This window comes from Anthonomus grandis, chromosome 6, assembly GCF_022605725.1.
Source record: "Anthonomus grandis grandis chromosome 6, icAntGran1.3, whole genome shotgun sequence".
In the NCBI taxonomy this organism is placed as follows: domain Eukaryota; kingdom Metazoa; phylum Arthropoda; class Insecta; order Coleoptera; family Curculionidae; genus Anthonomus; species Anthonomus grandis.
The window spans coordinates 17,274,574-17,288,581 of NC_065551.1; the positions used below are offsets into that span (position 1 = coordinate 17,274,574).

At 32.1% G+C, this 14,008-nt stretch overlaps 1 protein-coding gene across 1 annotated transcript; it reads left to right on the forward strand.

Annotated features, from left to right (window-relative positions):
• Window positions 1–918: 918 nt before the first annotated feature.
• LOC126737336 (60S ribosomal protein L3) lies at window positions 919–13,784 on the forward strand. The gene is made up of 8 exons (XM_050442199.1): window positions 919–1,038; window positions 1,323–1,515; window positions 5,889–6,057; window positions 6,450–6,585; window positions 6,954–7,140; window positions 10,731–10,933; window positions 11,213–11,368; window positions 13,517–13,784. Exons 1-8 carry the CDS (start codon window positions 1,036–1,038, stop codon window positions 13,709–13,711), a joined length of 1,242 nt encoding a protein of 413 aa, XP_050298156.1. The 5' UTR covers window positions 919–1,035; the 3' UTR covers window positions 13,712–13,784.
• The last annotated feature ends 224 nt before the right edge of the window (window positions 13,785–14,008 follow it).

A 14,008-nucleotide genomic window follows, 5' to 3' on the forward strand; every position in this document is an offset into this window, starting at 1 on the left:
ATAATTCCATTTAGCTGGCAGTTTAGTTGTTTTAAAATCCTTTAATCCCTTATTTCTTAATTTTTGCAATAGTTTAATATTATCTGTCAGCCACGGAGAATCTTTTTTTTTTCGAACAACTATAGTTTTAATAGGAGCATGCTTGTCGAATAATTTGAGTAAATTATTGTTTAAAAAATGTATCTTATCATCTATGGATTCGAATTCATATATTAAATGAAATGGAACAGCCTCCAAATCCTCTTGAAAGTTGTTTAGGTTTATATCTTTTAAGGATCTATAAGATACAATGTGCGGTTGTACAATAGACTCCGTCACATTAAATTCACAAAAAACGCCAAAATGGTCAGAAAATGTAGAGCTTATTATGCCAGATTTCAAAATGCCAACATGATTTGTAAAAATAAGATCTATAATTGAACTAGTGTTGTTGGTCATACGAGTATGCTCGGTTATAAGTTGCTTCAAATCGAAAGTTTCACACAAAAAAATAAGCTGAGTTGCATGACTGTAATTTAATTTAGATATATCAATGTTAAAATTACCTAGACACGTTATATTATTAAAATTTGAAAAAATGTCAATTAGTGTTTCCTCTAAAGTTAAAAAAAAACTCTGAATATTTGAACTTGGAGGCTTGGAACTTGGATTTGAGTATTCGATTTTAAGTTGTACTCGATTCCCTAATATTCGATTCCCTAAAGTATTCGATTCAGCCCATCACTATCTTTAACCTATTATTAAACATGCAAAAATTGACTGCAGATATTTCGCGCCTGCCATGGGCTCACGTAACATCACGTGAGCTCACGTGACGTGATGATAGTGTTTCCGCCTGCATGTGTAAGCTCACCTTTAATTTTGCGATCGCGCCGTATATAAATGCGGCAAATGGAAATCATTTCATGTAAATCTATCTTATAATAAGTGACATATGACTTGTGTGTGACATGCGCGCCACCTTGCGGTTATGAAAAAAGTTTACCTCTCTGACGTTGACACTATAATTCTTCCATTTGTGTTTCAGCGGCGAAAATGGTGAGTGCTTTCTCGAAGTAAATCTGTAAATATGATTAAGATCCCTTTATTCAACTAAATTTAAATTCTTTACACTTGCCTACAACCATATTAAGAATTTTGTCACAGTAATATTTTTCTTGATTTTTTTTCTAAAATGATGATTTAGATTATATTATGTTTATGGTTTAACCGAACACATTATGTGGATGCTATTCTAGGGCGGTCTGATAACTATTGACATCGTAATACATTCATTTGTCCTGTAAAATAGATTTTTAATTCCCTATTGCTTTTTTTTGTAGTCTCACCGCAAATTCAGCGCGCCTCGTCATGGTTCCATGGGATTCTACCCCAAGAAAAGGTCCAGGAGGCACCGTGGAAAAGTAAAGGCATTCCCTAAGGATGACCCATCTAAACCTGTCCATTTAACCGCTTTCATCGGTTATAAGGCTGGTATGACCCATGTGGTACGTGAGGCAGATCGTCCAGGATCAAGTAAGTCTTTTTTTTAAGAATTGTCTTTTTAGACCAAGTTTTGGTTCTAGTTGACTTAAGGTATCTCCGATTTTTAACATTTTTAAATATAAAATGGTAAGCCAATCTTCTTTGTACTGTTAAGCAATACCAAATTGGAGAATGAACAATTTTTGAATATTCATATATAACTCAATATAATTTTTTTTTTAAAGAGAAAAAATCATGACAATGTGTTACCTAGTCAGAGGGTAAACATACTTTCAAAAATGTGTTGTAAGGTCTTTATGGCTTAATGGTGAGAGTGAACCCTTTTCAATATGTATCAGTTCTTATTCTTTTGCAAATAATTTTACTGAAATTATGCATCAAAAATTAATAAAAAGAGGAAATTGTTTATACAGTGTCCTAGGATGAGCGAATTTATATATAAAAATTACAACAAATTTTTGATCTGAGTTGAAATTTGACCATTTGGCATCCAGCTCTCCTTGATTAAAAAATAAAATTTAGCATATTTTTACTTTTTAAAATAAGCATACCTTAATACAAGCATTTTTTAAATATTATGAGTAGGTAAAGTAGTATTTCTAGACAAGATATAAAAAAAGTTTATAAGAAAAAGGTGTTTAAAATTCAAAATTATGCCTGAATACCGAATTTCATAACCATAGGCCTACTTTGATTTTTACTTTTAAATTATTTATTAATTATTTATTCTCACTTTTTTAAAAAGTTTAAACAAAAACCAAATAAATAGCTAAAATAGTGAAAATTATTTTAAAAGTTATTGCCCTTGGACTAATTCTTTTTATGATCGGTAGGAATTTTTTGCTCATACTGCTTATTATATTGGCTTCATTAAAATGTGGTGGCAGCTACTATAAAACATTATTACTGTCAGAGTTATGTACACAATACATACTTATGTCATTATCTTATTTTAAAGTTTATAAAATTTATTAATAATATCAGAATTTACAGAAAAATGTTAAATTTGGAGCAGAAAATTTTCATTGTGCAATTGTATGGTAGTGGAAATATTATGTCGTTAAAGTAGTTTTTGAATATTTTTCATGAAAAATATCCACAAGTCAAAGTAAAAATATCTTCTGTGAGACAACTAATTAAACTTTTTGAGGTCACAGGTAGTGTTGAGTTAAAAAATCAGCAGAAAAAGAGATATATATGTACAATGACAACAATGCTGTTACAATCCTTGCTTTGGAGTCAATTGCTGAGAACCCTCCGAAGTCATTGAGAGCTAAGTTGGCGGGGCTGATCATAAGCAAATTTGAATTATAAAGAATTTATCATGCCCACAATATTATCAAATTAAGGTACTTGCATACTTTAGAAGAGAGGGATAAAGCGCGCTGTTGATTATTTTCTGCTTGGTTAGGCGTTAAAATTTTGTATAACAGGGATTTTTGTATAAAAAAATAATAGTCTCAGACGAATCTACTTTCACTACAAATGGTGTAATTTCATCCCAAAATTGTCGGTTTTGGTGCAATGAAACGCCAAACTTTGTAATCAAGGTGTGGCAAGAGGCAATATTTTCAAAAAAACGTATGGTGCGCCATATCTTACCATTTAGGTATTGGACCATACTTTATTGACAGATCTCTTAATCAAGAAATGTATCTTCAAATTTTTGAAAGATTTTTCAAAGAATAGTTTGAACCTTTACCAATTGATTACAGAATAAATCTTTATTTTCAACACAACGGCTGTCCAGAGCACTCTATCTATTCAAGTAGCAGAATGGTAGAATAGAACTTTTCTGAATCAATCAATTGGAAGACTCAGCCCAATTGAGTGGCCACCAAGGTCACCTGATTTAACCATTTTTTATTCCTATTTATGGGACTGGCTCAAGCAAATTGCTTATCCCGAGCCATTACCAGATGATAGGGGATTACTAAAATAAACAATTAGAGATGCTTGTAATTCAATTTCTATTGAAGAAATTAGAAATTCTTTTAAAATGTTAAAAAAGATATTGAAAAATGTTTTGATAATGGAGGTAGCTACGAGGGCGGGTCAATAAGTCTGTGACTTTTTGGATAAAAGACAGGTTTTTATATAAAAAGTTATTTTATTTTTCAACATAGTCTCCTTTGAGTTCTATACACTTAGTCCAACGTTTCTCCAATTTTTTTATCCCTTCGGAAAAATATGATTTGTCATCAAAATCATCAAAATAGGCATTTGTTTGAGAGATGATTTTGTCGTTGGAGTCAAATCTCTTTCCGCCAAGCCATTTCTTTAAGTTTGGGAATAGGAAATAGTCACTGGGGGCTAAATCTGGAGAATAGGGCGGATGAGGAAGTAATTCGTAACCTAATTCATGGATTTTTGCCATGGAAACTGCACATGTGTGGACCCTTGCATTGCCCTGGTGGAAAATAACTTTTTTTTGGTCAAATGTGGTCTTTTTTCTTTCAGTTCCTCATTGAATCTATCCAATAAGTTGGTATAATATTCTCCATTGATTGTTTTCCCCTTTTGAAGATAGTCAATGTGGATTATACCGCGTGCATCCCAAAAAACGGTCGCCATGACTTTATTGGCTGACAAACCCACCTTTGCCTTCTTGGGCGCCGATTCACCCCCGAGAAATCCACTGTTTTGACTGCTGTTTGGTCTCCGGCGTGTTGTGGTGGATCCACGTTTCGTCTACGGTGACGAAACGACGCAAAAATTCGTCCATATTGCGGTTGAATAACGTCAAACGCTCCTGGGAAATTGTCACACGGTTGCGTTTGTGGTCGATTGTGAGCAAACGCGGCACCCATCTTGCGGAAAGCTTTCTCATACCCAAATGATCATTCAAAATTGAAACTACTGAACCATGTGAGATGCCTATGGCTTCCACAATCTCTCTCACTTTCAATCTCCGATCGGCTAAAACCATATCGTGAATTTTTTCGATTGTTTTGGATGTAGAGACCTCGACTGGGCGTTCAGAACTTTCAGAACGTTCGGCATCTTCCGTGCTTGTATCGAAATTCAGTAAACCACTTCTTTACCATGGAAATAGATGGTGCAGAGTCCCCATAATATTTATCAAGCTTAGCCTTGGTTTGAGTGATGGTTTTTTTCCGTAAAAAATAATGCTTAGTGAGCACACGAAATTCACTTTTTTCCATTTTCTTCTCAAAACGAGTGGTAGTCTGCTATCAATAGCTGTCAAACACAAATTAAATGACGCAGTATTGATATAAATAATTTAGTTTTTCTCTAATAATTAAATATGAATAAAAAAATTAATTGGCACACAAAACGTAAAAATCAGAGTAGGCCTATGGTTATGAAATTGGGTATTCAGGCATAATTTTGCATTTTAAGCAACTTTTTCTTATAATTTTTTTTATATCTTGCCTAGAAATACTACTTTACCTACTCATAATATAAAAATATGCTAAATTTTATTTTTTAATCAAGCAGGGCTGGATGCGAAAAGGTCAAATTTCAACTACAAAATTTTTTGTCATTTTTAGGCATAAATTCACTCATCCTGGGACACATTGTATAATCAAACTGCTTTTATGTATTACAAAAATATATAAAATATGGGAGACTGCATTGCCATACATCTTGAATAAAAAATATTTGTGGAAAAGTTAGTAGGGGAAGCCTTTTCTCCACAAATAAAATGCTAATCCTCTAATTTCAGGAGGGAGTTCTTGTATTTGAATTTGTGTATGTGATAAGTAACCCAAGTCTGATGATGGCAAGAACACTTGCTGAAATGCATCCCTCCTGAAATTAGAGGATTAGCATTTTATTTGTGGAGAAAAGACTTCCCCTACTAACTTTTCAATATTATATTGACTCCACTTCAGAATAGACTTCTTCCTTAATAAAAAATATTTGTATTTCTTCCGTATGAATATTTTTAGTGCTTTTGGTTTTGTTCAAGTAGATTGGAATGTTTTGTGTTGAGTTAGTATGTTAAGACTTCTATATACTTTTTATACCCAGTGGTAAATCATGTGAATAGAATCTGAGAATGTTCACTATTATAATAATGCTGTCATTTTGAAAGATCTTAGATGGTTTTCTTATTATTTATATTGGGCTTTAGTGTAATAATTATATTTAATATAGAAAACTTCAATTTGGCAACTGCAAGTCCATATATCAAATATTTGCAACAAGTTCCTATCATCAAATAAACTAGAATAGACCCATATTTTAGCATATATAAAAAAGAGTAAATGCAATTTTTTTGCATTCTACCTGAATAAACTGCAAATTTTTTTCTCTATTTCTTCAAAGTACTCCTACTTAAAATATTACAAAATTCAAGATACCTAAAGTTGACAAAAACAATTTTTCTGTAAGTTTTGAAATGAAACAGAGCTAATACACATTTCTCCTTATAGAGATCAACAAAAAAGAGATTGTAGAAGCTGTAACTATCTTGGAAACCCCTCCAATGGTTGTTGTTGGGGTTGTTGGATACATTGAAACTCCTCACGGTTTGAGGGCTCTCGCTACTGTTTGGGCTGAGCATTTATCTGAAGATTGCAGAAGGAGATTCTACAAGAACTGGTAAGAAACATTCAAATTATTTATTCAATTAAATGTTTTATTACACTGCAATAGTAGTTCAGTTATTAATAAAGGAAATGTCCTCCAATAAAGTAATGAGGACTATAAAACATAAGTCTACTGAGCTTATCAGGGGTTCCTAAGGGGCCCAGAATGATTTAAAGTGAAGTATGACGAGCAGAGTTTGGCTTCCTCTAATTATTATGAAGCCACTCTGCTGCTTGTTTTATAGATTGAACATGTGTTCCTAAGGTTTTTCGAGGTTCAGGGCTCTTTATTTATGATGGTGAGTATAGGGCAATTATTTCTCCAGCGTTTTCATTTTGATATCAACAAAAGATGTTACAGGTTTTAAGGGTATATTGATCCTAATGCTTCCTTTTTCAATTTAGGTACAAGAGCAAGAAGAAGGCCTTTACCAAAGCCTCAAAGAAATGGTCTGATGATTTAGGAAAGAAGTCCATTGAAAGAGACCTTAAAAAGATCATTAAATATTGCAAAGTTGTCAGAGTTATTGCCCACACACAGGTTAGTAAATTCCTTATTTATAGAAATGATATTGTTTTCAACTTTAAAAACATTCAGCCAATAAAATTTACAATAATTCTAAGTACTAAAAATTTATGTAAAATATGTAACATTCTTATTCAATCGACTTGGTCAGTGTTGGAGCTTACCCTCCACCTGTTGGCATTGGAATCTTACTTCAATAAGGTTTTTGCCATAGGGTCGTAAAAAAAGTGCCCTTCGGGAGGTGCAGAGAGTATATTCCTTAAACAATGTGTAGTCCCTGGACAGTGACACTTTGAAAACCATATTCTCTACAGTACCATTTTAATATTACACCATTTTATTGAGCACTTAGCATGAATATAAAAATATGGTATTTTTTTCAGATGAAACTGATGAAACAAAGGCAAAAGAAGGCCCATATTATGGAAATCCAACTTAATGGTGGCACTATTGCTGATAAAGTTGCATGGGCCAGGGAACATCTGGAGAAACCCATTCCTGTCAACACTGTATTTGCTCAAGATGAAGTGATTGATGTTATTGGAGTAACCAAGGGTAAAGGATACAAAGGTAAGAACTTCATTTATTGATTAATAATGCTTTTAATTTCCCTATATACATACATAAATTAAAAGAAAAGGTCAAAATTACAATGAAATATACATTAAATGTAGAACATTTCAAATTGCTAGAATAAAAAAAGAGTAAAATGAGAAAAGTTCTAGACAAATTTACCAATGCTGTTTAATTTGCACTATTGGTGTTTCTGAGATATTTTTTAAGCAGTAAGTTATAAGAATATGGTGTGGGTCATTGTTATTCAATATCATTATTCAATTTTCATTAATCATATTACTTTAGGCTTCAAACATTGTCTATTTCTTTTGTTTGCCAATGACCTAAAGATTTTCATTATCATTGATAGTCTTCAAGGTATATCTACAAAATGATCTTAACAATTTTGATGAAAGTATAAAGAAAACTATGTTTCTCAACCTTTAAAAATGTCAGTACATTCACTTTGCAAAAAAGAAGAATCCGGTATTAAATACCTATAAATTGAAGATTTTTTAATATAAAATATTAATAAATTATTGTTAATGCTATAACAAGGCATTTAAAATATATCCTTGGCTTTTTGAAGATGCATATAATCAGCATGTTAATATCTAGTATAGAAACTTCTCTTAGGTTAGATCACAATTAGAGAACTGCACCAGTGTTTGGTTTCCCTATATTAATATAGTTGGTAATATATTAATAAAATTAAGTGTATCAAAACCAAATTTCTACAATATATTTGTTTTAAACTCCAAATTCTCCAATGTATGTGGTTTATCATGGCTATTAAAAAAAACTTGAAACTATTAAAACAAAGATTTAACTCCAGAGTGCTTTTTGTTTTCAAATTTATTCATTCTCGTTGTATCTTCAGATCTTCTGCAATTGTTAATCTTCCATGCTCTTATCATTGCCACATGTGAAAGTAATATATTTTGTTCATAGTTTCACTGCACTTTGTATGGTCATCAATCCTGTTAAAATTTTTGGCAAAATAAATGAAATGTGTCTTTGAGTTGAAGCAAATAAAGTATTTAATGTGTTGTTCTTAAATGATCTTGGTAATCCAATGATTAAGTTTTTTATTTCTAAAATTAAACCTAATTTTACTTTTACCATACAATTTCCTTATATTTAGTAAGTAGATCTCTTTAAAAAATGAGCTCTGTTGGGTACATCTTATGGTTAAACATGGTGTTAAAAATAAATTCCACAGCTAAGAGTGGTGAGGACACTTACCAGTTAAATTCTTTGGATACTTTATTTAGAGAGGCTAAACTTGCAATTTGACCAAATTTACTTGAAAGATATCTTTTTTGTAAAAATCTGCAATACTTTATATTTTACACTCAAAATACTAGACAAGTTCTGATTAGAAATTTTAATATTGCCAAAATCTCAAAAATTAAATATTGAAGATCCTTAAATATACCTCAGTGCAAATAATACACTTCTCATTGAACTCTGGAACAAAACAATCAAATTAAACATCAACTTTATAATTTGATATTTGATAATATGCAATGTTACTTGTCATATTTTTATTTGGGAGCGTTTTTCACTTTCAACTACAAGGTGTTCAAATAGGGTATCAACACTTTATTTGTGCATTTAATCTCAGACGTGGCAACGCCGTCACTTACGGTGCGAGTCAAAATGTAAACGGGTTCAAGGAATTTTAGTTGCAATGGAGCCGTTTACCGGAGAGCAACGCGCTTTTTGTGTACGTGCATTTTACCAAAACAATAATTCAATCCTGACAACACGCCGTCTATATCGCGCTCATTACCAATTACATGATATTCAATTATCACCTAGCCCTGATGTTATTAGAAAATGAATCAGAATGTTTGAAGCTACTGGATCCACAGTGAAAATTCAGAATCCAGGCCGCCTACGAATCGTAAGAAGTGCAGAAAACATCGAACGAGTACGTCAATCAGTCAGAGAGAATCCAACCTTATCTGTAAGGAAGCTAAGTCAGACTACTCTCAAAAGATCATCTTTACATAACATTTTGACCAAAGACTTGCATCTCCATGCATATAAGATACAGTTAGTGCAGGAATTAAAACCGAGGGATTACAATACACAGTTAGAATTTGTCAATGAAATGATGGAACGATTTTGTCGATTTCAATAACATTTTATTCAGTGATGAGGCTAATTTTCATGTAAATGGCCACGTAAGTAAGCAAAATTGCAGGTACTGGTCTGACGTTAATCCTCACAGAAAACACGAACGTCCACTGCATAACCCCAAAGTGATCGTATGGGCTGGGGCTGCTATGTCTGCTGATGACATAATTGGGCCGTATTTTTTTGAAGCTGTAAATGGACGGGCACACCGTTAATACCGAGCGGTATTGTGCAATGTTACAAGATTTTCTTGCACTATCTCTCCGACAGTTTAACTTAGAAACTTGGTTTCAGCAGGATGGTGCGACATGCCATACGTCAAATCGGGAATTTGAAGCTGTTTAACAATTATTCCCCAATAAAGTCATTTGAAGAACTGGCCTCCTAGGAGCCCGGACCTGTCGCCACTTGATTATTTCTTATGGGGTTACCTCAAAAGTAAGGTCTACAAGAATAATCCAGCTGATAGAAGTCAATTAAAGCAAAATATTCAGGAGCAAATAAGATTAATATCAAGGGAAATGTGTGGACGGGTTATCAAGAATCTTCGTTCTCGATTTGAAGAGTGCATATAGCGCAACGGACACCATTTAGACAACATTGTTTTTGGTTCATAAATTTCCATTGATTGTACATTCATTTGCCATAAATAAATTATCATAGAAATATGGTGTACTTGGTTTATGTAAACATCACATTGCTGATACCCTTTTTGGACACCTTGTATTTTTAAGCTTTTATTTGGGTATAGGTTAATTGTATAAGCAGCAAATTTTAAATATGTCGTCTCAAACAATAATTCAATTTAATGATTGAATTATTGTTTGAATTATTGATGAAGTAATGTATACATACTAAAGATGTATTTTTCTTCAGTGCATTTGTAGTGTTCTGGTTTTTGCTTGGGGATGGATACTTTTTCATTGCACACCTGCTTTGCATAATTAATTTGTTTATTTTCTGTATATTTTCATTGTGTGTCTAAAATTATGTAAAAATTGATGTGCATGTGTGAAGATCACTCTGTGAAATGATACAATAGGCAGGGTTGTTCTTTACCAAACAATTTGCAAGCCATACACATAAATGGTTACGTTTATTTATAACTTTACTGTTTTACTGGTCCTTTTAACAGTTTTCAGAGAATGCAATACATTCACAAATTTTAGACATGTTGTATACAAAGATTGTTACTTCAAAGACATAAAAATCAATCAAAACCAAACATATTTATTGTTCTTTTTGAATTCACAAAAAGAACTTCAAATCCTCCCTAATTGATGATTCTTATCCTTTACACCATAAAATGAACATAAATATGATGAAATAACATGGATGTGCATTCTGATATCATTGATGATACATCCATGCTGCCTTCCTACTGACAACTCTCCATATAAAATAACTTGCAAGCCAGACTTTACAGAAATATAAAACCACCTTTTCCATGTTTTTCCCAGGTGTAACTTCGAGGTGGCACACCAAGAAACTGCCCCGTAAGACTCACAAGGGTTTGAGGAAAGTTGCCTGTATTGGAGCGTGGCATCCTTCCAGAGTATCCTTCACTGTAGCCCGTGCTGGTCAAAAGGGTTACCACCACCGTACTGAGATGAACAAGAAAATTTATAGAATCGGAGAGGGCATCCATACCAAGGATGGCAAGGTGAGAATCAATTTAACGACAAAGAGGGTTTTCGACGTAAAAGGATTTTATTTTTGATGCACATTTGTTAATTCTTTAATTGAAACAACAAAAATCTAAATTAAAAAAGAAGTTTTTTCTCAGATATTTGTATGATGATAACCTTTTAGAGCCAAAAGGATTATGAATATATTTATATCCTCTGTGATTATTAATGATAGGACTGATTTTGTAAGAGTACATAAGTGTTTTTATCAGTAGAAGCTTTTACTGTTCGCTTAAATTGCTTATTTTTTGCAGGTTATCAAGAACAATGCTTCCACTGCTTACGATTTGTCAGAAAAGACCATCACTCCCATGGGTGGTTTCCCCCATTATGGTGAAGTAAACAATGATTTCATCATGATTAAGGGATGTTGTATGGGACCTAAGAAGCGAGTGATTACCCTCAGAAAGGTACTTCAAAAATATTTTTCAATTTTTGCTATTTTTCAATCTTAATTTACTTAGTGTTAGGCTTTTTTCTAAAAACAATAAAATATTGAAATTCGGTATTTTTTGCTAACTTTTAATGCTTAATTGGATTCTTAGGTTTAAAATTTAAGGTTGATTACGGGTTTTAGCCTCCACACATGGAGGATTTTATAGGAAATTGCTGCATTAGTGAGAATATCAAAAATAACTCTACTTTTTTGACAAACTGAGGATTGCGTGTACGCTCACAACGTAGTTCTATTTAAAAACAATCACTTGGGAATCCATTTTACCTTAATAATGACAGCTGTTAGCCAAAAATAATTAATTTTAATTTTTCTCATTATTTTTATTTATGGACTTTGAATGTTATGAGAACTAATTGACAGTGTATATACATAACAGGTACATTTATGTCTTTTGTACCCAGTTTTGTATATATTTATTTAGTACTTGTATTTTGATTTATATATTTGTGTTTTGCTTTTTATATATAGCTTTGTCTACAAAATTTTTAAAATTTTGTAGACAATAAAGCATATTTCATTTGATAATAATTGAGCCATTAAAACTCTTAGCCTCTCCAGTATAGGATTTTAGTAACTAAAATTTTAAGCTAAAGGGAATTGGATTTTGGCATAAAATGTTACAAATGTAATGTAGTAGTAGATGATTTAATTTATATACTGTGGTTGCACAAATGTAGTAAAACGAAACAGAATTTAGGGTGTCCAGTTCAAATGGCTCCCTTAGGAAATACAAATTAATATTTTTTAGTCTTTAAAATATTAAGTTTTATTTTAAAGACAAAAATTTAAAAAAAAGTATTTTTTTATCCAAAGGCAGGTACAATAATAAACGTCAATATAATTATTTTTCACGTCAATGTTTTTATTTACAACAAAGTAACAATCGCTGGTAACGACCAAAGCCGTTTAGGGGAATAAAAATTTTTTTTAGCAATTTCTCCAAAACTGAAAGTTTTACGTAAAAGTGAAAGACGATTTTGGTCCTAATTGATTGATCAGTAATAAAAGATCTTATGTTTCGCGATTATCTTATTATGTGATACCTCTCTTGCTTCACACTGAAAAGAGCAAAAGTTTTTTGGGATACAGGACAGCAAATAGAACACGTTATTTATTCGGCGACGTTTCCATCCTTTATTGGATCTTCTTCTTGCTAAAAATACAAACTATTATGGTACATGTTCTCTTTCTAGACATATTTTTATGTAAAAATGTAAAAAATGATGAAATGTTTCACATATTTAAGAAAAAAAACGAAAAACGAGAAGATCTAAATTATAAATATAAAATCGATTGAAACTTTATAATTAAAATAAACTAAAACTAAGTAAAGTAATCTAGGACAAATATTCAATTTTGTTTCAACCAATCCTACACAATGCAAGATTAACATAATACAAAATCTGTGACCTAGTCTTTCTTCAATCTTTCCTCAGAAAAATATAAATTCCCTCTTACATCAAAACAATTACACTTCACCATTAATCAAGTGATAATTTAATTTTTTAAGTAAATACTCCAATGATAAGCACAAACATTTTGAATACAGACCTACCAATTCTCTTTAAACTCTTTTATGAATTCTTTAGTTTAATAGAGAAAGGAAACGTCTCTCAACAAAACATAGCGTCTTTAATAGTATTTTTTTGTAAAATTGAATTGATAATTACTCAGCTACCACGCTACTGATTTATGAAAACAAAAATATGAACATCTAAAAAGTGTGCTTACATAAACCGGCTTGTCATCTTGAATAACGAACGAAAAACTGGAAATAAACAAAACTAACCCTGATTCTTGAAAACCATACTTTTAATGGGGTCCAAGTTTATATAAAAAATTTGTATAAACTCTAAATAGCTCAAAAAAGATCTGTCCCATGATTGTAAAAAAAAAGAGACAGAGACAAACTTCTTTACCCAAATCTTATTTGTCACAAAAACAGATTTAAAAATAAATTATACTATAAGTTATTACATTATTTAGCATAGCTAACAGGGAGGAGAGCAAAGGATTAATGCACAAGTGCGTTGTAAAAAAAAGACTAAATTCGAAGTTTTCCTCAACTTTTTCCTAATTTTCGATTATTTTTTTATTCCAGTCGCTCCTTGTCCATACCAGTCGTGTGGCCCTGGAAAAGATCAACTTAAAGTTCATCGATACCGCCTCCAAGTTCGGACACGGTCGTTTCCAGACCCCGGCGGACAAGGCCGCCTTCATGGGTCCCCTCAAGAAGGACAGGCTGAAGGAGGAAGAAAAGGCTGCGCCGGCCACCGCTGCTGCTGCCTCTTCCTAATCTGTGACTCGTTTCTTTTTTTATTTGTAACGCTTTAGGTGTGGACGAATAAAAAAATGTTAATTTAATTCAATTATGTTTTTAAATTTTACCAAGCCAATAGTTTAAATTTAGTTTTCTGCAATAATGCTTCAAATGGCTTAATAGAACCGAGTTTGGTGGATTTAGTAGTTTTGGTTTATTTAGAAGAGCCAATGATTGGAAATAGAGATATTTATGGGATTTCCTATGACTGGCTAAGCGATGGATTATAATATTTTTCATATTTCACATCAATTGAGTGTCAAACTCTGGGTG

Coding starts and splice junctions, on each gene's coding strand:
- LOC126737336 (XM_050442199.1), top strand. Junction 10,934..11,212: donor TCCATACCAAGGATGGCAAG/GTGAGAATCAAT, acceptor TATTTTTTGCAG/GTTATCAAGAACAATGCTTC. Junction 11,369..13,516: donor GAGTGATTACCCTCAGAAAG/GTACTTCAAAAA, acceptor TTTTTATTCCAG/TCGCTCCTTGTCCATACCAG.